At 34.6% G+C, this 23,182-nt stretch overlaps 1 protein-coding gene across 2 annotated transcripts in view; it reads right to left on the bottom strand.

Annotated features, from left to right (window-relative positions):
- Window positions 1-810: 810 nt before the first annotated feature.
- Window positions 811-23,182, bottom strand: part of LOC107506221 (gamma-taxilin-like) — a 56,083-nt gene continuing 33,711 nt past the window's right edge. Inside the window, exons 4-10 of one of the 2 annotated variants that reach the window (XM_036235742.1) lie at window positions 21,011-21,181; window positions 19,369-19,563; window positions 16,480-16,599; window positions 15,613-15,687; window positions 12,364-12,456; window positions 4,059-4,154; window positions 812-3,139 (exon numbers count right to left, since the gene is read on the bottom strand). In XM_036235742.1, coding sequence (XP_036091635.1) covers window positions 2,819-3,139; window positions 4,059-4,154; window positions 12,364-12,456; window positions 15,613-15,687; window positions 16,480-16,599; window positions 19,369-19,563; window positions 21,011-21,181 — 1,071 coding nt within the window. In that variant the 3' untranslated portion in view covers window positions 812-2,818. Of the gene's footprint in view, window positions 3,140-4,058; window positions 4,155-12,363; window positions 12,457-15,612; window positions 15,688-16,479; window positions 16,600-19,368; window positions 19,564-21,010; window positions 21,182-23,182 lie in introns of both variants that reach the window. The other variant, XM_036235743.1, reaches the window with a different exon arrangement.

The following is a 23,182-nucleotide window of genomic DNA, read 5'->3' as shown; positions in this document are numbered from 1 at the left end:
AGGATTACGTGGAAGTAAGTTTTGCTTATCAACAACTAATTCAATGAAAAGTCACTGAAATTCTCAATGTAAGCATCTAGGTATGCTAGAACCAGAAACATTTATAGCCCTTGCAATTTTTTAAAGCCTTGTCAAAAGTTATACTACAGAAATCGTCTGAATTGACTAGTAAAGGAAGGGCGGTAGCGGGGAGAAGCTAACAAGAGCTCTCGCTCAATAAAATGAATGTTGCCAACCGATCATAGTAGTTTTCTCTAAACCCCGGTCATTTAAATTCTGCAATAATTATGTTTTAAGGTCTGAGAAATCAGCTATTCACAACAATCTCTGAACTTGGTTATTGTGGGGTTAACTCAGAACACAGCCCCTCCACAAACTCTGGAAAGTGCTGGCTGCGCAGCCTGCAGCCAAGGCAGGCAGTGAACAAAGGGCTTTCAGCGGCGCCTGCCCCCAAGGACTTTCCTGCTGCTCCCATGGTCCTTATCTGCTCCTGTAACCCAGCAGGGCACCTCACTCCCATTCGGCTAGAAAGACGGTGGCTCCCCCATGAGTTAACCCGTTGCTCTAATAGGCAGAAAGAACTCTGCTTGCTCTTGGTCAGCAGTTTTATTCCTACAGCTCTGGCCACTGCTTAAGCTTCCCCGCCTCATGTATAATAAAAAGCATTTCTCAACCCTCTCGTCCTCCTGGTTGTTCTTCTGGAATATCCAAACCCAAGTGCAAGCTCCAGGCCTGGGGGTCCTGATGTACAATTGTTATCACACAATTAAAGTTACATTAAATATAAAGAATACACAGAGGCTTTAAAAATAATCATTATGTATTTACTAAATCTTAAAAGTAGATAAAATAATATTCATTAGTCAAAAATCTCTACAAAATGTCTTTGAAAAGTGACATAAGATTCCCTTGTCAATTTTGTATATCCATGAAAGATGTGAACTGTAAAAATAAAGCAGTGTATTTAGTATTGTATCTTTTTTTCAGTTATGTTCATTTACAGGATGAAAGAGGTAGATATTTCTGCAACACCTGAGAAATAAACAATGATAACTCGGTGTAAGGCAGTTTCAAACATAACTAAAAATGTATGTTTCTTAAGCACAAAATGTATTCCTGTAAAAATGAGAAGATGCAATGGTCTGCTATCCTAGACCCATGTTTTTTTCTATACCTTGAAATCCACTGCCATTATAGATTTTACAGCTCCAGAAATTTTCACAAAATTGGTGCAACACACACAATTTAATTGATCACAGCATTTAAACTTTTCCTGAGCCAGCTATAGTGTTTTCTAACAAGAGTTGACAAAGGGTCAGATAGCAAATATTTAAGACTTGCTCAAATCAATAGCTGCAGCATGAAAGCAGCAGCCCTTGGCAGTTACAGAGATGGTCTGCCAACTCCTGTTCTAGAACATAATTACTATTGGGCATGTTACAGAGCCATTTAGAAGGGAACCCTTCTCACTGAAATCTTTTTTACCCCCTCCACTTGGTAACCAGAGGAAAAATTCTGAAACCAAAAGCTTCCCAAACAATTCAGATTCCTTTAATGTATTAGTATACCTAAGACAGCAGACCAAGTGCTGTCAATCACACTCCTGTTGATCCAAAAATTTACCTCCACAAAAAACAAGTGCCACAAAGAGGTTTAGAGGGCCACAAAACTACCTTAATAAAAATTTTAAGGGTCAATTAACAGGTTCCTGATGAAATATAATCAGCATTAAGTGTAATTATATTTCTGACACACATCTTCATCTCAAAGAAATGGGTTCAATATTTCATTTAGTAGCTGAATGAGATGGTTTTTTTTTGGGGGGGGGGATTTGTTTGATTTTGCTAATTTTGGCACAGTAATTAAATTTGTCAGATTTCACATACATTCTTTTCCTTTGCTGTCTGGCCTCTTGATTATCATGGTCAGTGGCAGAAGTTTATAAACCTCTCACACTCTGGGCTCTTTTTACTGTTCATTTTCTATTTTCCACCCATTTTAGTTCATAAATATGACCATTAACACTAAAGCAGCAAATGAAAATTAGGAACGAAATTATGAAGTACAGAAATTGCTCTATTCTAAATGCAGAGACCTTGATACTTTTTTTTCTTTAGCCATTTGTTCTAACCTGAAACTAAAGCAATACAATTACTTTTAGTCACATAAACATAAAGCCTTTCTGTCCTGTGACTGGCCTGAATATCCCACTTTCTTTACAAATGACACCTCCATATACATATTCTGCCACAACTTTGATGGAATCAAGACTTGCAATCATCTCAATTTGTCAAATGATAAAAATAGTATCAAAAAGCTAATCTTAATCAAATATCCTATGCTTGTTTCATATCCCATACTCATGTTTAGTGGGCATTTCAATGAGCTACAAGACAAGTAATCATTTTTTATATTTTCTCTTTTTACAATGGTAGAGTATAGTTTTAGTTTTCACATTGGGAGCCACTGTCAGAACAAATCTAAATTTAATAATAATAATGATAATTATATGGAAAAGATATATATAGATATAGAAATTGTACGACAAAGCAATGAACACAAAGATATACTGAAAGAACAAGGCAATGAAGGGAAAATGAGTCAGATATGCAATAAACTGTGGAAAACATATACATTAAAACAATGGAAAACTGCTAAACAGCCTCCTGTGTCACATAATTCAGTAATTCTAAGAAAATACAGATGTGGTAGGAAAAGTACGAAAACTTATCAGAAAACCAATACTAACTACTACAGAAAAGTTATACTCAAAATATATCTCTCAATACAGTGATCACACTTCATCTCTTCAACTAAATCAAAACCCAGAAGAGATCACATGGAAAGGATCTTTTAAGCTGTGTTTTGTTTCATTCACTCCCTTGGGCTCAGCCTGCAGGTAGACTTCTGGGGCTCTTTTAGAGGAAGTGATTGACTCTTTCTGAGAATCAAGCACAGCACAGGGCTGTGTCACAGGTGTTGCTAAATTTACATCTGTTGCTTTTACAGACACTTGCTCTTTCAGGATTTTCACCTTCTCATTGAGTTCATTTCTTTCCATTTGAAGTGCTCTAAACAGCTTCTCTAAACGTTCCAGTTTCATCTGAGAGGCCCTGTACTCTTTATCACGAATAGTTTTCTAAAAGAGAAAGAAAAAGAATGTAAACTTTATATATGTAACACAAATTAGGTTACTGTACATAAAAAGTACTCTGAGACATATTGGAAACTACTTTTTATCTCTTGACCTCACTGTGTACTGGCAATTAAATTATTTACAATTATTTTGGAGCAAAGCAAAAAATTAAAATCTTTGTTCTAATTCTTTAAAGTAACCAAAACTTCTTAAGTTGACCTGATGAAGCATTAAGGAAAATCAGGATCTTAACTTACAGTGCTAGAAATAATACATTAAAGTTTTCATTTCTACATCAATTATTCTTCTTACACCATATTTAGGACCCTAATGCTTTCTCTTGTGATGTTATAAACTAGTCTTATTGAGTTTATGAAAGAAACATAGTATATGCCCATGGAATATATTTCAGCTTTATTTACAACAAATCTGACAATAAGTAGTTTATTGCCTTTTGAAAGAAAAAGTTATAGTAGAAAAGCAACTGAGTTAACAAGTCTATGCTTTCTCCATAGTTCCATAGGAAATCTGAATCAAGTTGTCTTTACTGAAGAGTTAGGACTTTCAACTTATGGTCTTAGAACCAACATCATACCTGTTAGGAATGCAGACTCCCAGGAAACATCCCTAGTTTACGGAATCAAAAACTATGAGGAGAGCAGCATACCAGACTAACAAAACAGTCTGAATAAGCTCATTTGCTCTAGAAGAAAGCAACATATTGATATTCTACAGTTGTCTGTAATACAAACTTGAGCTAATTAATTGAGGAAAAAGTTTAAAAATCTCACTTAAGAGGCAACTAACTATTCCAGGAAAGTAATCAATTTTCAATTATTTTAGCGAATTTCCAGAAGTTCCACCCTGCTTTAATATTGAAATAAATGAGTGCTCACTATTCAGTCATGTAAAAGCTTCTCACCTCTTCAGCCATTTGTAAAAGTGCTTTATTATTATTTTCCCATTTCGTACGCCATATTAGCATTTCCTTTTCCAGTTTTTTAATTTTCTTTGTCATCTGTGAACGAACACAATTGCAAATTTAATTTCTAAGTTGTATTCTCTGACCTTCCCCAGAAACATTTAATAATGTTCCTTCCCTCCCTCATCGCTGTACTTGTCTCAACCAACAGTACATTATATATTTATAAAAGTAGCTGTGCCTGTCAGCAGAGCTAACAGAAACATTTATCACGGTGGCAGCAGGAACAAAAGTAGAATTTCATATCATAAGAAAAACAAATTTAATCTCAATTTCAGAGGAAGTAGCAGATGGAAGCTTCAGATAATTACACTCTGAACTCTTAGTTAAGGTTGCAAAGCAATTCATTCTAGCTAAAAGAAAAAAAAAAAAACCCAAGACTTCTTTCTCCAAGTTGTATGGGAAAAATGTCCATGTTCTCGAATATTCTGGAGAGTATATTAAACTAATTCTTCGGATTCTTGGAAGGATGGAAATTGTCAGCCCTCAAAGAGATTAAGAATTTAAAACAACATGAGTATCAGAAATACTTAGGGTAATTTAGGTAAATGACCAGGAAAATGATACTAAAATTATTAAATTCTTAACTTTAGTCATCCTCACACTTTTAACACTATTGTATTTCAGATTTTGTTCAAGTGTGTACAAAAATAAGTGCAACATGTTCTTAAACCAATAGTACAAGATCACAGTTTTCAGAAGTTCGGAATAAGATTAAGCCATGCCTGTCAATCAGTCATATTTGCAATGTTCATATATTGTTAATCTCCCTATCAGCTCTGTCTCAAGCAAGCACTGTTAAAGGAACCATGGATAAGACAAAACCAATACCCTACACCAAACGTTAATGATCCATATAACTATACCACAATGTAGATGGGAAAAAAGACCTTGAGAAGAGTGCATGAAAGATCTGAGTTCAGTGCTGACCTACATGGACTCCTATTAACTACTAGCACAGAGAAATGTGTTTCAGTCCAGATAATTCTCAAGAAGGAGTACAAAATGGGGAGCACCTCTCTTAAAATGGTGCCCCTGTCTAAATAGCATGTGTGAGCTACAGTCCTCTCAACACATTTGCTATACATAACAACTTCAACTGGCCCCTCAACTGAAAGGAGTCGCCGGCAAAACTAATCTGCTCAGGTTCACTGCGTTATCTCTAAATTACTGGGTATAAAAATGTCTGAGCACTTAGACCACTTCACATGGCCAACCACTGTTAAAATACAACAGATGCTTTTTTTATTCTCATTTTTAACAGTGAAGGAACAAAACCAAAAAGTTAAATAACTTCTCAATGGTCTACAATAAATGATGCAAGAAGTTATAAATCCTGACTACCAAGGATGTACTTACTATATAAGATCTGATAATAATGACAACAAATATCTATTAACTTCTTTTAAAATGCCAGATCCTACTTTTACTCATCCTCAGTAATAATTTTTTAATATCCTTACTCTAAAGGAGAAATGCCAAAGTAAATACCCACCAACAGAAGTCACAAAATGCAATGAAGTAGCTAAGTACCAGAGCCTGTGGTCCAAAACAAAATTCTCCCTGTTCATTTCAGAACAGAGGCAGAAAAGAGTACGCTAAAATTTTCTTTCAGCCCATATGCTAAACTGAAATGACCCAAATATTTTTCCGGATGTTTTTTTAGTTTTATAAGGATTCCTTCTGTGTTACTACAAATATCAAATATAAAGAGTACAAATACTTTAGGGCATTTGCTAGATGATTAGAAATCATCTATTTCAACCAAAATATATTATTGCTTTTCTTGGCCTAAAACTTTAGAAAATAACTTACACATATTTTGAGAAAAAATGAAGAAAGCTCATTAACAGTGATTTATAAAAAAATCTGCTTCTAAGAGCGAATTGTCTTTTCTTTTAATGGGGTGACATTAAGTAATAAAATTACACAGCTTTCAAGTGTATAATTCAGTAATATGTCATATGTGTACTGCATGTGTGTTCACTACCCCAAGTCAAATCTTCCTTCATGTATTTGACCACCTTTACCATTATGTACTTCTCCAACTCCTTGGCCTCTGGTGACCACTAAACTGTTTGTTGTTGGTGTCCATGAGTCTGTTTGTCTTGTCTGCTTGTTGCTTTCTGTTTTATATCCCACAAGAGTTAAATCATAGTTCTCAACTTTCTTTGACTTATTTTGCTTAGCGTGATAATCTCAAGACCCATCTGTGTTGTCACATATGGCAGTATTTCATTTTCTCTTAGCGCTAATATTCTGTTGTTTGTATGTACACCATATCTTTATCTAATTATCTGTTAAGGGTACTTCAGGCACGTCCATGTTTTCGCTATTATGAATAATGCTGCTATGAACATTGGGATGCACATAGCTTTATGAATCAGTTTTCAAAAAAAAAAAAAAAAAAGAAAAGAAAGACTGTTGGATTATGCATTAATTCCTAGTTTAATGAGGAATCTCCATACGGTTTGTGGCTGTACCAATCTGCATTAGCACCAGTAGTGTATGAGGGTTTTTTCCCCAAAATCTCCACACTTATTCCTTGTCCTGGATACTTATTCTAACAGGCGGGAGTAGAACTGCACTGTGGTTTTCATTTACATTTCACTAATAACTAGCGAAGTTGAGTTTCTTTTCATGTTTTTTGACCACTTGTGTGTCTTCTTGGGAGAAGTGTCCGTTCAGGTCCTCTGCCCATTTTTTGAGTCGTACTGTTGATTTCTTTATGTATTTTGGATACTGGGCCCTTATCGGAAATGTTGTTTGCCAATATCTTCTCCCATTCAGCTAATTGTCTGTTTTGCTGATGGTTTATTTTGGTGTGCAGAAGCTTGTTGTTTGATGTAGTCCAATTCATTTATTTTAGCTTTTATTTCCCTTGCCTTAGAAGTCAAATTCATAAACCCTCTCTAACACAAATGCACATGAGTTTAGCTCCTGTGTTTTCTTTTTGTAATTGATTGTTTGCACTCAGATCTTTGATCCATTTTGGGTTACTTTTGATGTATACTGACAGACACTAATCTAGGTTCATTCTTTTGCAGGTGGCTTTCCAGTTTTCCCAGCACCATTTATTAAAGAGGCTTTCTTTCCTCCATTGTGTATTTTGGCTCGTCAAAAATTATTTGCTCATATATACAAGGGTGTATTTCTGGGCTCTCAATCTGTTCCACTGGTCTGTGGGTCTGTTTTTCTGCCAATACCATACTGTTTTGATTACTATTGCTTTGTAGTATAATTTAAAGTAAGGTCGTTACCTTCAGCCTTGTTCTTTTTTCTTAGATTGCTTAGGCTATTTGGTATCTTTTGTGTTTCCTTAAAAATATGATGACTTTTTGTTCTATTTAAAGTATGTTGTTGGGATTTTGACGGGGATTGCATGAAATCTGTATATGGCTTTGGTAATATGGACATTTAGCTATGTTGATTCTTCCAATCCACAAACACGGACTATCTTTCCATTCTTTTGAGTCTTCTTTTAATAATGTCTCACAGTTTTTAGTGTGTACACCTTTCAGATGGCTTTGTTAAGTTTATTCCTAGGTATTTTACTCTTTGTTGAAATTGCAAAGTTATTTTATTCATTTTCTGAAATTTAATTTAATATAAAGGAATGCGATGGATTTTTGTGCTTAGATTTTATATCATGAAATTTTGTTTCTAAAGGTTTTTAAAAGGAGTCTTCGGGGGTTCCTATTGAGAATCATGTCTGTGAAAAATGACTATTGTGACTTTTGTGTTCCCTATGTGGATGTCTAGTCTTTCTTTCTCATGCCTGACTGCTCTAACTATGGCTTTAAATACAATATTGAATACGAGAGGTGAGTACAGATAACCCTGTTTTGTTCCTGATCTTTAAAGAGTTTTAAATTTTTCACCATTAAATATGATGCTAATAGAATGTCATATATAGCCATTATGTTGAAATTACTTCATTTTTATACCCATTTTATGGTTTTAATTATAAATGGATGCTGTATCTTATCATATAAGTCTTCTGTACTTATGATTCTTATTCTTTGTGTATATATAATGTTGATTTGTGTATGTTAAACCATCCCTGTACCCCTTATATGAAGCCCACTTGAACGTGTATAATCTTTTTATTGTGTTGTACTTATTTGCTAGGATTTTGTTTAGGATTTTTGCACATGTATTTATCAGAGATATTGCTCTAGTTTTCTTTTTTCATGTTATCTTTAAATTTTGGGTTCATAAAATGAGTTGTAAACTACTGACTCAATTTTTTGAAAAATTTTGAAAGAAACAGGTATTAAATCATCTTTGAATATCTGGTAAAATTCACTAGTAAAGCCACTGGGTCCTGGAATTTTACTTGTTTTTTTCTTTTTTCTTTTTTTTTTAAATATTGTTTCAATTTCCTTTCTGTTAATTGACCTAGATTTTCAGTTATGAGTCTATCTAAAAAGTTTATATCTTTCTAAGAACTTGTCCATTTCATTTAGAATACTGAATTTATGCATCTAATAATGCATAGTGATCCTTTATATCTCTGTAGTGTTTATCATAACTTTTCAACTTTTCCTCTTTCACTTCTGATTTTATTTGTATCTTACCTTTTTTTCCCTCATTGAGTCTTTCTGGGGGTGGTCAATTTCTTGTGTCTTTTCCAAAGATCAGCTCTTTGCTAATTTTTTTCAATGGTCTTTCTCTAATTTTTAAAATATTGCTCTAATTTTTATTATTTCCTTACTCTGCTGACTTTTCGCTTCATTTGCTCCTCTTATTAGTTTTTAAAGATGTAATGTTATTTGAGATCTTTGTTTTTTGAGACAGAACTGTTATGATATGAACTTTCCTCTTATTACTTTTGCTGTGCCCCAATTTTTAAAATGTTTGTTGATTTTTGTTTGTCTCTATCTCTTGATCTCTCCTTCTACTTCTCTGACCCAGTCATTCTTTAGTAACATGTTGTTTAATCTCCATATATTTATCGCTTTTCTGGCTTTCTTTTTACAGTTGATCTCCAGTTTCAAACTATTTGGGTCAGAGGATATCCTGGTATGATTTCAATCTTCATAAATTTATTGAGGTTAGCTTTGTGTCCCATATTTGGTGTATACTTGAGAATGTCCATGTGCAAGGATGTATAATCTGAATTTTTGGTATTAAAGGTTCTGTAAATGACAATTATTATCTACTGTGTCAATTAAGTCTGATGTTTATTTTCTTTTTAGATGATCTATCCATAGTGGGGTATTTAGGTCCCTACTATAATTGTGTGTCAGTTTCTCCCTTTATTTTTTCTTAGTAGTTGCTTTCTATATTTTGGTGGTCCCTGGTTGGGAGCATATATATCGATGTGTTCTGTCTTCTTGATTTATTGTCCCCTTTATCAATATAAGTGCCCATCACTGTCTCTCATTATTTTTCTTACCTCGAAGTCTGTTTTGTCAGTGCAGCACAGCTACACTACTTTTCTCTGGATGCCTTTTCTTGGTGTATCATTGTCCAACCTTTCACTTTAAGTCCATTTTTTCCCTTGTAGCTGTGAAGTGTCTCTTGAAAGATGGGTTTTGTGTTTTGATCCAATCAGCTACTCTGCTACTTTTATTGGTGAGTTCAGTTTAGGGTGATTACAGATAAATGAGGATTTTATATAGACATTTTATCTTTTGTTCTGCGGTAGCTCTGTTTATCATTTATTTGCCCTTGTGATTGTTATTTTAGTTTTGTTCTATTCCACTTTTCCCTCTGCTTCCTCTTTTGATATATTGTCTCAATTTATGTTTTGTGTGTGTGTGGTTACCATTAATTTTATGTAAAAAAAAGTTTTATATATACAGTAGTCCTTTTCTTTTGTGTCTTATCTCCTTTCCTCTTAGTAGATTCAGACCTTTATTCCCATGTCTCTTCTGTTTTTGTTGTCTCAGATTATCCCTATTTATGCTATGAGTTCATTTTTAATTTGCAGTTGTTATTTTCTTTTTAAAATATTTAAACCTTTAACTAGCATGTCATATTAGAGTATTTAATACCTTTTTCTGAATACGGTTTGCAATTCTATTCTGTTTGTTAGTCATCTTACTCATAGTGGTAAAATATGTCTTTTTGTTTCAGGTAGAAAGACCCCCTTCAGTATTTCCTACACTGCAGGCCTTGTGATAGAAAAATTTCCTCAGCTTTTTTATGTCTGAAATGGTCTTCAATTCTCCTTCACATCTAAAGAAAAAACTTTGCTGGATCAACCATCTTGGTTCATAATGTCTTTTGCAATAGTTTGAATATTTGATTCCCTTCCCTTCTAGCTTGTGAAGTTTCTACTTACAGTCTGATAATCTAATGGGATTTAAGTTGTTGTCTTTTCCCTGGCTGCTTTCAACATTATTTGTCATTAATTTTGACACTTATATCTTGGAATAGATATTTTTGGGTTGAGATACTTAGGTATCTTGTTTCCTCATTGGATTCAGGGATCTAGGCCATTCCGTAGGTTTAGGCAATTCTCATTGACTATTTGTACAGGCTCTCTGATCCCGTCTCCCTCTCTTCTCCTTCTGATATATCCATTATCTCATACTGCTATTTCTGATAAAATCAAATAGTTCGTAGAGAGTTTTCATTTTTTTTCACTCACAAGTCTCACTTTTCTTCCATATGTTATCATTTCCAGATTTTTGTATCACTTATTCTTTCCCCCAACTGGTCAGCTCTATTTCCTAAGCTCACTGTTTCATTCTTTATCTCTTTTGAATTCTTCAGCTCCATAAGTTCTATTTTTTTTTTATAAAAGTTTCAATTTCATTGTTCAAGTATTACTTGTTTATTTCTGAATTCATTAAACTGCTTATCTAAGTTTTCTTTTGGCAGAATTGCAATCTTCAATTCTGTCATTTAAATCACATATTTCCATGTCTTTATTTTCCAGAGATATTTCATTTTTTTCTGTAGCTGCCTTTTTACCTTGGTTGTTCATGGTATTTAGTGGATTATTTGTCATCCCAAGCACTTACACGAGTAAAATCTGTTTTTTTAAACTTTTATCATTATTGTGAGTGGTATCACTTCAGCAAGTTGATAAGCAAAGATTCTTTTGTTTTCCACTAGGTAGCATACATAATTCCTGCATTGCCCAGGCCTCCTAAATATCTACCTGTGGGAAGAAAATGCCCTTTATCCTCTAGGAAGGTGTGTGTCTCTGCTACTTTGACACTTGATCCTAGGGCTCTACACCTATGGGAGAATGTGGCAGGCAACAAGGTTCTGAGCCCCTGGCAGATGCAGTATTGTGCTGCCCAAGGTGTCCCAGGTGTCCCCACTGGGATCAGCTGCTATGTGTGGTGGTGGCGTGAGCTAGGACAGGTAGCTGGTGGCTTTATTCTCCTCCCAGTAATGGTGACTGCCAGACCTCACCTGCCTCACTTCTGTTCTCTCTACTCTTAAAGCAGGATTTAGCTGGAGTGTGTGTCTGCCACTCTGGAATGGTGTCTGGTTCTTAGGGCTGTAGATACATTCTATTCTGTAGCCCTGTACTCACTGCTAGTTTCTTAGGCCTGATGCTAGCTCTGGGTATGGAGAAGGCATCTCCTGGAAGGTGGAGGATAGAGTCCAAGCTTCATGGCAAGTTTTTAACTGGCTGTGGAGACTGCTAGAATATAGCTTTACACCTTTGTATGTATTCCATGTAGTCCGTGGCCTCAGCCCTAATCACTGGGCTCCATTCCACCACAGTACATGCTGATCACTCAGGCTGGAAAGTTGAGGCTACAAACAGTGCATGCAGCACCCTGATTCCTCTCCTCTACCCAAGTCCCATGAGAGCTCTACGGTTGATTTTTATTTTCTGTCTCTTCTCTTCTCCTTTTCTTCCTCCCCTGTTCACCCCAATTTTCCCACTTCAGACGTACTGATGGGCATATTCTTCAGCCATATTCATGTGCTAGGCTAGGTGTTTTCTGTTGAATTGTAGGTGTTCAATTTGTTTAATTTCAAGTAGGGAGATCATGGGGACTCTTCACACTGTCACCTTCTGACTTCACTCTCAACAAAGTGTCTTTAATAGAAAAATTCTCTAACAATTTTAGAATTAAAATTTGGAGAGTATCAATCATTACCAACTCATGGTCAATTCAGGGCATAATGCCTGAATATGACAGTGAAGCATCAGAAAAGATAAAGTTAAGATTATATCATATCAATATAAACTCATTTAAATGGTAATTGTGCTTAAAATAATCAATATTAATTTAATAGTAATATTCTACTATAAATGTGTTAATACCTTTTCCATTTCCTGTTTGAAGGTTGTAAAGAGTTCATTGCTTTTTGCCATGGTAGTCTGGAATTCTTCAAACTTATCCATATAAAGAGAAAGCTACAGAAAAAAAATATATATATATATTCTGAGTTCTAAAGGATAAATAATTTCAAATCCAAAGACTTTCTAAAGAACGCCATAAGGCTAAATGTCAGTGAGTTGCTATATACAATAAAAAGTAAAACAAATGTACACTAAATTTTTGAACAGACAGTAGGATGGGTGAGATTCTTATAATCCACTGAAATGCATTGAATTTATTAAATTTTGTTGGTTTAATCTAAATGTAAATGCTAAAATATACAAATACTTATTAGCTCCATTCATTATAATAAAACATAAAGTGAGGTGGTAGTTATAAACTTTATATAACCATATTATTTATGTACCACCCCCCTCCTTGCATTTTAAAAACCATTCTTGAAAAAAGATCATTCTTTTAAGAGTACTACCGTGTGTGCACAGTTCTTAGCTTGGTATCAAGGTAATCTCTTTCCTTAATGTAGAATGGAAATTAAACAGAGGCCAAAGAATGGTTTGGTTGAAAGAGAAAATATTTAGTGAGAGTATAGCTAAGAAAAAGCTAAAAGAGAAGACCAAATGTTTTTAAAACGCGGGCCTCATGTGATGTTTATTCTAGCTGGAAAAATAATGCTATGTGAACACAGAATGCAGAGTCATGTTTCCCCTCCCCCTTAGAAAAGGAGCTGGTTGGGAAATGGGAGGAATATGCCCTCAGTGGCCAGAAAAGCAAGCTTTATGTGGATTAGCCCTAGCTATTTTTTAAGGGTAGGCTAAATTATTTTACTTTCCCTTAGGAGGGAAACCTCTGAGATGGCCTAATTAATGTATTATCTTCCACATGAAGAAACAGAGGCCCAGAAAAATACATTAGACACACTGCAATATCCCCAGTGGATGATGACACCATAGACAGTGCTGAACCATATATATACTATGTGTGTTTTTCCTATATGTACATACCATTGATAGTTTAATTCATAAACTAAGCATAGTCACATATTAACAGCAATAATAATATAAAACAATATTATTTAACAATACTATAGTAAAAGTTATATGACTGTGGTTATTCTTTGATAGCTTATACAATAACTAGGTAGCATATACAGTGTGGAGATGATGGACAAAAGGATGATTCATAGGGCAGGCATGGCACAGCAGGATGGCACAAGATTTAATAATGAAACTCAGAATGGCATGCAGTTTAAAATTTGTGAATTGTTTGTTTCTGTAATTTTCCATTTAACATGTTTTGAATGAGGTAACTAAAACTGCAGAAAATGAAACCATGGGTTAGGGAGACCACTGTAAAGTGTTTGGCCCAGGAAGAGTAGAAAAGTATAAACAAGAGCCAGTGACCAAGTAATAGCCTTTCCAGTTTTCCTTTTCATCAATGCTACATTAGAAATATTAAGTAGATCCACATAAACAGGATGAGGAGGAAGTAGATATATGATGGAAGTAGCACTCCCACAGTTATCAGGCTTGATATGCATTGTGAGAAGCACTTAAAAGCACAAACTCTGATGTATGGAAAAGGGAGAGAATGAAACGATTGTTACTAGTGACATTAGGATGAAAAGATGACTGTGAGATAACTAAATCAGGCCTGAAGAAATTTAGGAGCAAATTGGGGAAGGATGCAGAGGATTTGTGAGCAGTCTGTAAAGGACTACACACTGACGGTGCCCCTAACGCTTCTGGCCAGGAGTTGGGAAAGATGGTGGTGCTCAGGCAAAATAGAGGGTAACTCTGGCACGTGAGGGAGATGAGACGTTACTGCAGTTTTAGCAGGGTCTATTTTCACTGAATATGGAACATCCAGGTAGATTGTCCCATCAAGGAGGAATCCAGTCCTGTCCCACACAGGACAGTCAGTGGGTGGGAACCACCACCATGGCAGGACCTATGTGATTGGACTATAGAGCAGTGGGCTAAGACACACCAAGACTGTGAGACCATCAACAAATTCTGGAAACTGCCATGGTAAGAGCACAGAGTGAGACTGCCGGGGGAAGGACAGCCACATTTAGGGACTGGGAAAAGGAAGACATGCAGCAAACTAATGATTAGATAAAAACAAATGAACTAACACTACAACAGAATCGGAACTGCTTTGTAAAAAAGGCCCTCTAGTAACTTATAATGGAAAATCTATCAATGACTCCCACATTATATAACATATTTCAAAGCTATATAAACACTTTTTATATCTTCTCCATACTGATTCCCTCCTCCATTTATGTATAAGGCTAATAAGTAAGGGGTTTAAATTTTCTAGAAACATGCTAACATGATCATAACTTATGATGAAAAAAATATAGAACATTTATGCTATTGACTCCTCTTCAATTTTTACTGTAAACTAGACCGGCTTTACAGAATATCCCTCCATGATAAAATGTTTCCAAAGATAAATAGCACTCAAAATGGTTGCTCATGAAATTGCAAGATAGTCTTAAGGTACTCTATTAGTGTACATTAGAACTAATTAAGGAAGTTCTTACATTAAACAATAAATTTTAAATAGACAGTAATTTTACCACAGTATGTAATCTAGGTAACAAATACAAAATAAGTTATATACATAAATACCTAACTGCTTCTGTCTGTTAAAACTAGGTAAGTATAATAACGTTTCAGAGATGTAAAGCACAACCTTTTTCCTTATTTTTCTTTTAAGTGGCTTGTAGCCTCACTTCCTTTATTTTACACAAAGCAACCAAATAAGAGACTGTAATAGTACAATAGAAGAAGACTAAACGAAAAAACAGGAAGAACCCCAATTCTTTGAATACACATACACAACCTTACCTGGAAGTAGACCTGTGTGAGCATATGCAGTTTTTTAAACTACTTTTAAACAAAATATATATTTTCTGCCTGTTTTATTTTCCTCATAGAACAAAATTCGAAAGATACTAGAGAAAATATGTAGGAGAGTAAAAAAGGCACATTGAAAACAGGCTGACCAGCTATCATGATTTCCTCTTGGAGTGAGGGTTTTCTTAAAACACAAAACTTATAGTACTAAAACTGAGAAAAGTCCTAGTCAAATCAAAATGAGTTAGTCTCCCTAATTGAAGAAGTAAATTCCAAAAGGAAAAGAGATCTATTCTTCTATTCAAGCTGGCTCTGCTTGGCGAAAAGGAGACTCACAAATTCTACTATTTTCTGTTGTCAAATTACCTGCTGTTTTAATTGTACTTCTTGATGTTTCATTTCTTCATATTTGTGCCTCGATTCTGTTGCTTCTTTTAATAACTGGAAAACAGAAACATTCTGGCAAAATACTAATAGCAATTACATACTTGGCTAAAATGTCACATGACCAGACACTCACACTTAGATTTTCCTGGCCTTATTTTAGAGTCACAGGTAAGTGGCTGAAATATCCTAATTACAATCATCAATTACCTCTGTTTGTGATCTGTACCACTTGTTAATATAATCATTTTTTGACTTATTTAAGTTAAACATATATAGTTTAATTTTCCTATTTTAAGTATGGGAGATCTCACTATGTTGACAATTATTGTCAGGCAATACACTGAGTCTACACTGAGATACTGCTATATGACTGGCAAACAGAATTGTTAAATTTTATCATAAAATTATACCAGTGTAAACAAATGATTTACCTTTTTTCAAGTTACTTATTTAGAAAACAATGTAACAGAATGTAAGATAATCACGTTTGGTAAAATTGGTGTGAACTTTAATTGCTTCTAGCTCTCCAGAGATAACTTGCCAAATAACCGCTACAATTTTGAACCTGGTGGTTATTACCTAAAAATGCAGATAACACTCTACATAAAGAAAAAGTATAACATTTTCAGATGTTTCCAATATCTTGGTCTAATTCTAGTATATTTTTTATATGAAAAAGATCATCAGAAATAAAAGGACTTCATGTATTCTAACATTTCTAAATGTAGAGAATGAAAAAAACAAATTGCATAATTTGGGTCTGGTGTAAAATACTCAATGATTTTAAATGTTTTGAATATCTTTGGTTACAATTTGGTAATAATTTTTTAAAAAAACAGAACTTACAAACTCTCTCTCTCTCTGATGTTTTTCATCAGCTTCTTTTATGAACTGTGTTGTTTGTTGAAGCTTGGCATCCACAAGCTGCTGTCGCAGTTCCTTATGTTTGAACACTTTATCAACATGCTATAAAATAAAATTTCCGCCATCACTTAATTTAAAAAAGGTATACATTGGTGAAGAGATATGACAAGTTACAACAACTTGCTTCCCTGTTCTTCATGCTAAAAAAATCATAACTAATAACATATAACTCATCCACACGCTTACAGAATCAACTTATTTACATCACCTTGCAAACCATCCTGTATCTACAGGAATGATCCCATCAGACTACTTACATAGTGCACCTCTCTGTTGGAGATGGGCTGTCCTTCCCCATCAACAGCTTTGTATTTCCTATTTCTGCTCTACATTAAACGTTATGTCCAAGCCAACAACAAAAGATGGATAAGGAGATAAAACTATTGAATCCATTCTTCATACACATAAATTGATGGATATTTTTTTCTTGTTAAGTTTCTCCTAATTTCTTAGTGCATGTATAATAGTAGGAATGGCCTGGGGGTTAAATCCTGACTCAATGATGGCCTTGATAAATTTCAATTCCTTTATTTATAAAGACTGATAACTTCATCTATGTAAAGCTGAACACAATGCTATACTATTTAAAATGCTTGGCGCCTGGCACATATTAGACACCTGGTATGAGATGGGTTGTTATTATTACCAAACTATATTATTAAGTGGTAGTTATATAAAATAAAGTGATCAGAATATCCTCAGAGGAGAAATAGTAACTCTTTTAGGTACAATATCCCATATTGTATAAAATGCTGGTTGACATAACAGATTTTCATGAGTACACCAAATCTATTTGATTGCAAATAACTTAATTAGGTTACTCAATTATATTCTACCCCCCAAAAAGAGAAAATTATGAAATATTTAAAACAAACATGCCTTACAACATGATTTAACAGACATATATTTTCCAAATTCACTATATTAATTGTGTAGACTGTCATTAAATTGTCATTTGTTAAAAACCTAAGATATTTAACTCATTTCCCATTTAGAAAAAAAGTGCAGCTTGCTGCCAGCATTAATTTTACATAAACACACTCTTTCAAGCTGAAGCAAATCTGATTGGTTTTCAATGTGAAGGTAAAATATAAAAACTCTTGGAGTTCTTTCTAAACAGAACTTGTCTCGAATCCTAATGCAACAGAAAGGTATACATAAATCGGATTCATCAGATGAATCTAGCTAATAACTGTTCGAGAACAATGTTAACATCACATGTAGGGATGCTATGTTTTCTGGGATTTAACATTTTCAGTGATTAACAATTACTGTATTTTATAAGTGGAAATACCACTAATAAAAACTGAATAACATGAATAGAATGATGTCATTTGTTTCCAAAGATATCAAGACATACTGATGCAGATATAATAATAAAAGTGAGATATTTCATGGCAAACTTTGAGATTAAAAATAGGACTGTAAACTACGAGTTATCTCAGGGTAAACACTGCAGCTGCAAGAGCCTCCAGTGAGTATTCTCTGGGCAAACAAGAAATGGGTGAAAAGTCTGCATTTAAGCAAAAACCTCTTTTATGAGAACTTAATAAAAATAAATCTAATAAAAAGAAAATTCATTCTATAGACCTAAACAAAATTTCCTTGATTACTAAAAAAAAAAAAAAAAAAAAAGGAGGAAAAAACTAATAAAATGTATAAATCTTGTTTAGATCTGATTCCAATACTCTTGGGAGAGAGAAGGAGGAAGCAGCAGTGAAATTTGATTAAGTAGTTACTGTTATGTTTTTAGAAGTGAAAATGGTATTGTGGTTCTTTTTATAAAAATCATCATTTCAAGATATGCCTTCATGTAGTGTGAGTGAAATAACATGACATCTTAGATTTGTTTTAAAACAGATATAACAATACTTGCTAGACACGGAAGTGCATAAATTCCTAAGGTAAATGATGTAATCTACTTTTAAGCTTGAAACTTAAAAAAAAAAGTTAGAGTACTGTTAAAAAGATGGAGGGAATGGTTAGAAAAATAATGACAATTTAAAATACGTTTTCGGGTAGTAAAATACATACAAAATTTACCATTTTAATAGGTCACAATTTTTAATTATTAATTTTAATCTGGTTCTGTGAAGTCAACATACATAAAAGAAACAACACTTTATTAGATTAAACATAATAAAGGCAGAGAGCACAACTTTCAAAAATTTGGTATTGAAAGTAAGGAAAATAAATTGAACAGGTTATCACCAATTTGCTTCTAATCTAGATATTACATGGCTTTCAAAGTAACCTTGTAAAGCAAGCACAATGATTGGGTTCTGCGACCAGTAAACTTTTTATTCACTGGGTGCGTGGCTACCGAGGAGTAGGTGACGGGTTAAATTAAAAGGTTTGTTTTTTCTCCCAAAGAGTACAGTAGGTGGAATGCAATGGTACTTATACATTTTAACAGATTATCACAGATTATCAAGTCTGAGCATTAAGTATTTTGAGGCAAAATATTTATTGTTACACTGAATATGGGAAAAAACAATCTGTGTACTAAAATTACCATCTTCCATTATGAGATGGCAAAAAAGTAGCACTTAATGTTTCTCCTAGAAATTACCTCACATATTCATATCCACTGACTCTGGGACCATCAAGTGATGATCCCAATTAGTTCTTCAGTTCATATGGTATCTAATCCTTTCCTAATAAAAGCCTGACTTCTACTTTGGATATACAAAAGTTGCAAAATATTGTCTTGTGACAATTTAGAACGATAGTTCTAAATTAGCAATGAATGATAAAAAGTTATGGGTAATAATGAGATCCTATAGGAAAGAATAAAGGAAACACCTTTACCTCCTCCCTTAGCGCGTACTGCTCAATGAGCTTCTTCAGCTTTTCTCCCAGTTCCATGTTTTCCTCCCGGAGTTTGGCATTATGTACATCATGCTGTTCCATCTGTGCCTGGATTTCATTTAAAGTAAACTGGAAATGTGAAGTTGCTTTTTTACGTCTTTCTTCTTCTTCTCTTGCGTTCTGCATGTTTTCTTCCTTATTATATATTAAAAAAAATCTCTTATTAGTATAAAGGTACATATAAAACGTTCAAAAAAAGATGCTGCAGTTAGCAATGTGAGTTCATTTAATGCTGTCTAAAGTGTTTCTGATCTATAACCAGAAAGTTCACTTAAAAAAAAAGCAAGCAGATTTTCCTAAATAAATAATCAGAGACATAAAGTACACCTGGCTGTAAGTGTTATCTGACCATCTAGATATTCACTGCACTAAAGTTCAAGTAAGGAGTTTCTCAACAGTCAGCTTCTTCCACATTATTTTCCCAAATACCCCATTCAGTGGTTCAGCAGGCCATCATCCTTATTAGATCAGCCTCGAGAGATATGTAACATCTACCAGCTTAATTTTTGTATTATATCTTCCAGTCCTTAGACGGCAAGAAACAAAAGAAATATTTACTTTAAAAAGCTTACTTTCAACTCTTCCTATGACGTAAACATCAAAAGACCTTTACCTAAACAATCAGTTCAGTCAAAATGCTGACTTGCTATGAATGGGGGAAGAAAAAAACAACTATCTGCTTTTATCCTACCAAAACCCATGGTTCTAAAAGCAAGAAAAAGAAAACCCTCACAATAGATGATTAATTTCGTGAATTGTCCTTATTTGGTAGGTCCTTGAGTGTTTGCTGTGATATGGTAATGAGGGATTCTGCTTAATTAAAATCAAACTTCAATTGCACCTTCTTAGCAAGACTAAAAGCAAATATCTTCTCATAATAAGGATTATATCTAATGTCTCTGCTTTTTTCTTCTCTGTTGATGCAAATTTTGATACCTGCTCACTCTTCCTTTATAATCAGCCATGTATAAATACTAAAGTATTCAGCAACTGAATAGCTGAGAAAGGCCAGAGAGTAGTTAAGCAAACTCGCCAGTTAAAGCTCTACAACCTGTTTTTCATTCTCAAACTCACTCTGACTCAAGTCCACTGCTACTGCATTTTTCTTTTCAGCTATACATTTCATTACTTATCCAAGGAGGACTTGATAATCAACAATATTAATTATTGGCAAAATCTGGCAACCCTGAGCTTCCTAAGAATGAGAACTATGAATACAATATTCCTAAGGTACACTAGATTCCCTGTTATCAAATATGAAGTACATTAAGGAGCTCTTCCTGGAATCTGAAAGCAAAAGTTAGATAGAAAAACCAAGCAACCTCACCACACACCACAAACCAAGAAAAATAAAGAGGAAGATAGTATGTCCTTCAAGTCCCTATAAAACCTTCTCTGTGCTCAGGAACCTAATCTAGCAGATCAAGAAATCACGCAGGAGTTGTTATTACAAGAAATCACGGAGGAGTTGTTATAAGCCCCACCCAAGAAAGTGAAGCAAAGATTTACTTCAAACAGATACACACCGATTACAGAATCAGCCAAAGAACCTCCTAAAAATTAGAAAAATAAACCAACTAACCTTTAATGTCCTGTTGTGACGCTGAAGTTCCCTGCAAAGAGACTCTAGTTTGCTTCTTGCCAAGATAGCCTTGCTGTGCTCACTCTGCAAGTGAACTTTCTCTTTCATGATCTGGGCTTGCTTCTTCTGAAGAATCTTCATTTGCTTCTGAACATTCCTGCTCTCTTCCAGCTAAAATCAAAAAGCACTTTACATTCAGGAAACACACTGAAAACCTCTGAGTAACATGGTAAAGAATCAGAATAATTGTCATAGGACCTTTTCTACAACTCTTATTCAGTGAAAGAAAAAGTATGCAAATAATAAACTACAAAAAAAAAAAAATCAATCTCTCGTCTTTTTTAAATTAAAAACACATCCTTTTGGAAAAGTTGTTAAAAATCAACACCATCTAGTTTTACTGTTCTATGACACAGAAAAACAGGTTATTAAAACAAATAAGCATTCAAGAGTTCTTGTAAATGAAGAAGGCAATTTTAGAGTTAGAGCAAATTATTCTATACTACACTAACAGATACAATGGAGGTCTTATCGACACTTTGATAAGGCCTTCATGAAGAATAAATGCTAAAAACTGTACATTTCAAGAACAAGAACAACCTAATCAAGAAACCTACAAGCAACATACTTACAGATATTGAAAACATCTTCATTAGGTTACATATATACAGCTATTTCAAAACACCTTTATTGAAATTCATACTTAGGGTAAAGAGGGTCAAAAATATAACAAGGGAAGAAAACTACTTTTGGCAGCGAGCCTACAACACAATATGAAGACAATGAATCAAAACACTGTACTGATTTATTTAATGATATCAACCAATGTTATCTCAACAAACTTAAACAATGATTCTGTTTGGAATCTTATCATGGACCCCGAGAACATCATATCTAAAGTGGCTGTAGTAGTGACATGAAAAGCATGGCAGAGTGAGGGATGTCTCCAGATCTCTTCTGTTGCAGTAACAAAAAGCTGAACATCTAAAACTAGACAGTCAACAACCAACCTGCACACATGCATGTCTGAGTGAGTTATCTGCACATCAGAGTTTCTAGAGGTTAGAACTACAGAGAGTCTGGAGCGTAGACTAGGAGGAACAAAGAAGCTGGCTCTCACAGAGAGTCTACTGCATGAGGAGGGGCAGGGGAGAATTTGCAGCCCGTTCCCCTAAAAGCTCTGCCTGAGGGATCTGTGAACTCCACACAGCCAAGCCCAGAGATCAGTGGAGACAGTGGAGCAGGGATAAGAGCTATGTATTAGCAGTGGTGGTTGTGAAGTGGAAGGCTGAGACACGGACACTACCAGCTACCCCGACCCACCAACCCAGAGCAAGGCCTTCCTCCACCCCATGTCCTCCCTGACCTACCACCGCAGAGCCCCAGGGGAACTGACACAACCAGTACTGAGAAGAATACCACTATCGGTACCACATACAGGCTGGGGCCAAGGATCGCTGATCATGGGTTGAATATTTACTGTTCCAGAGAGAAAAAGACATTATTCCCCTTAGAGATCTAAGAGGCTTGGATGTCACCTATTATATAAATAGAGACCTCTATTTAGGGTCATCTTTCTTAAAAAAAGCAGACTACACTCCCAGGCAAAGAAATAGTCCACTAAACATCATGGACAAGCAGAGTGACAAGGCAGTTCAAAAATAAAAGAGTAAATCTCCAAAAAATAATCTTAAACACTGAGAAATATGCAAGTTAAATAACAGAATTCACTGTTGCACCTCTGAAAAAACTCAATGAGATGCAAATACTCCAGATCAACAATTCTAGGCAATAAGGATCGAAATAGACCAAGAATGTTTTTTAGCAAGGAGATTAACTAAGAAAGAACCAAGTAAAACTTATAAAGAAACACACTAAAAGAGATAAATAGACAAATAGTGAGCTTACGAAATAGAGCTGACCAGAAGAAAGGAAGAATCAGTAATACTGAAGACAGAAATTTAGAAGTGATTCAGAAGAAGAGAGAATGAAAAATAAAGAAAGAGAAGTACAAGAACTAGCTGATACCATAAGGAAAGGCAACACAATAACAAATATACCAGCAGATGAAGAAGGAAAGAGCATATTCAGACAAATAATTGATGAGAATTTCTCAAATCTAAAGTAAGCTGGAGCTTCAAATCCAAAAAGCTAACAGAACATGCAATATCT

Source organism: Rousettus aegyptiacus, unplaced genomic scaffold (genome assembly GCF_014176215.1).
Source record: "Rousettus aegyptiacus isolate mRouAeg1 unplaced genomic scaffold, mRouAeg1.p scaffold_m13_p_19, whole genome shotgun sequence".
NCBI classification, from domain to species: Eukaryota; Metazoa; Chordata; class Mammalia; order Chiroptera; family Pteropodidae; genus Rousettus; species Rousettus aegyptiacus.
The sequence above is the reverse complement of the archived record's forward strand: the minus strand, read 5'-3'. Positions and strand labels throughout refer to the sequence as shown.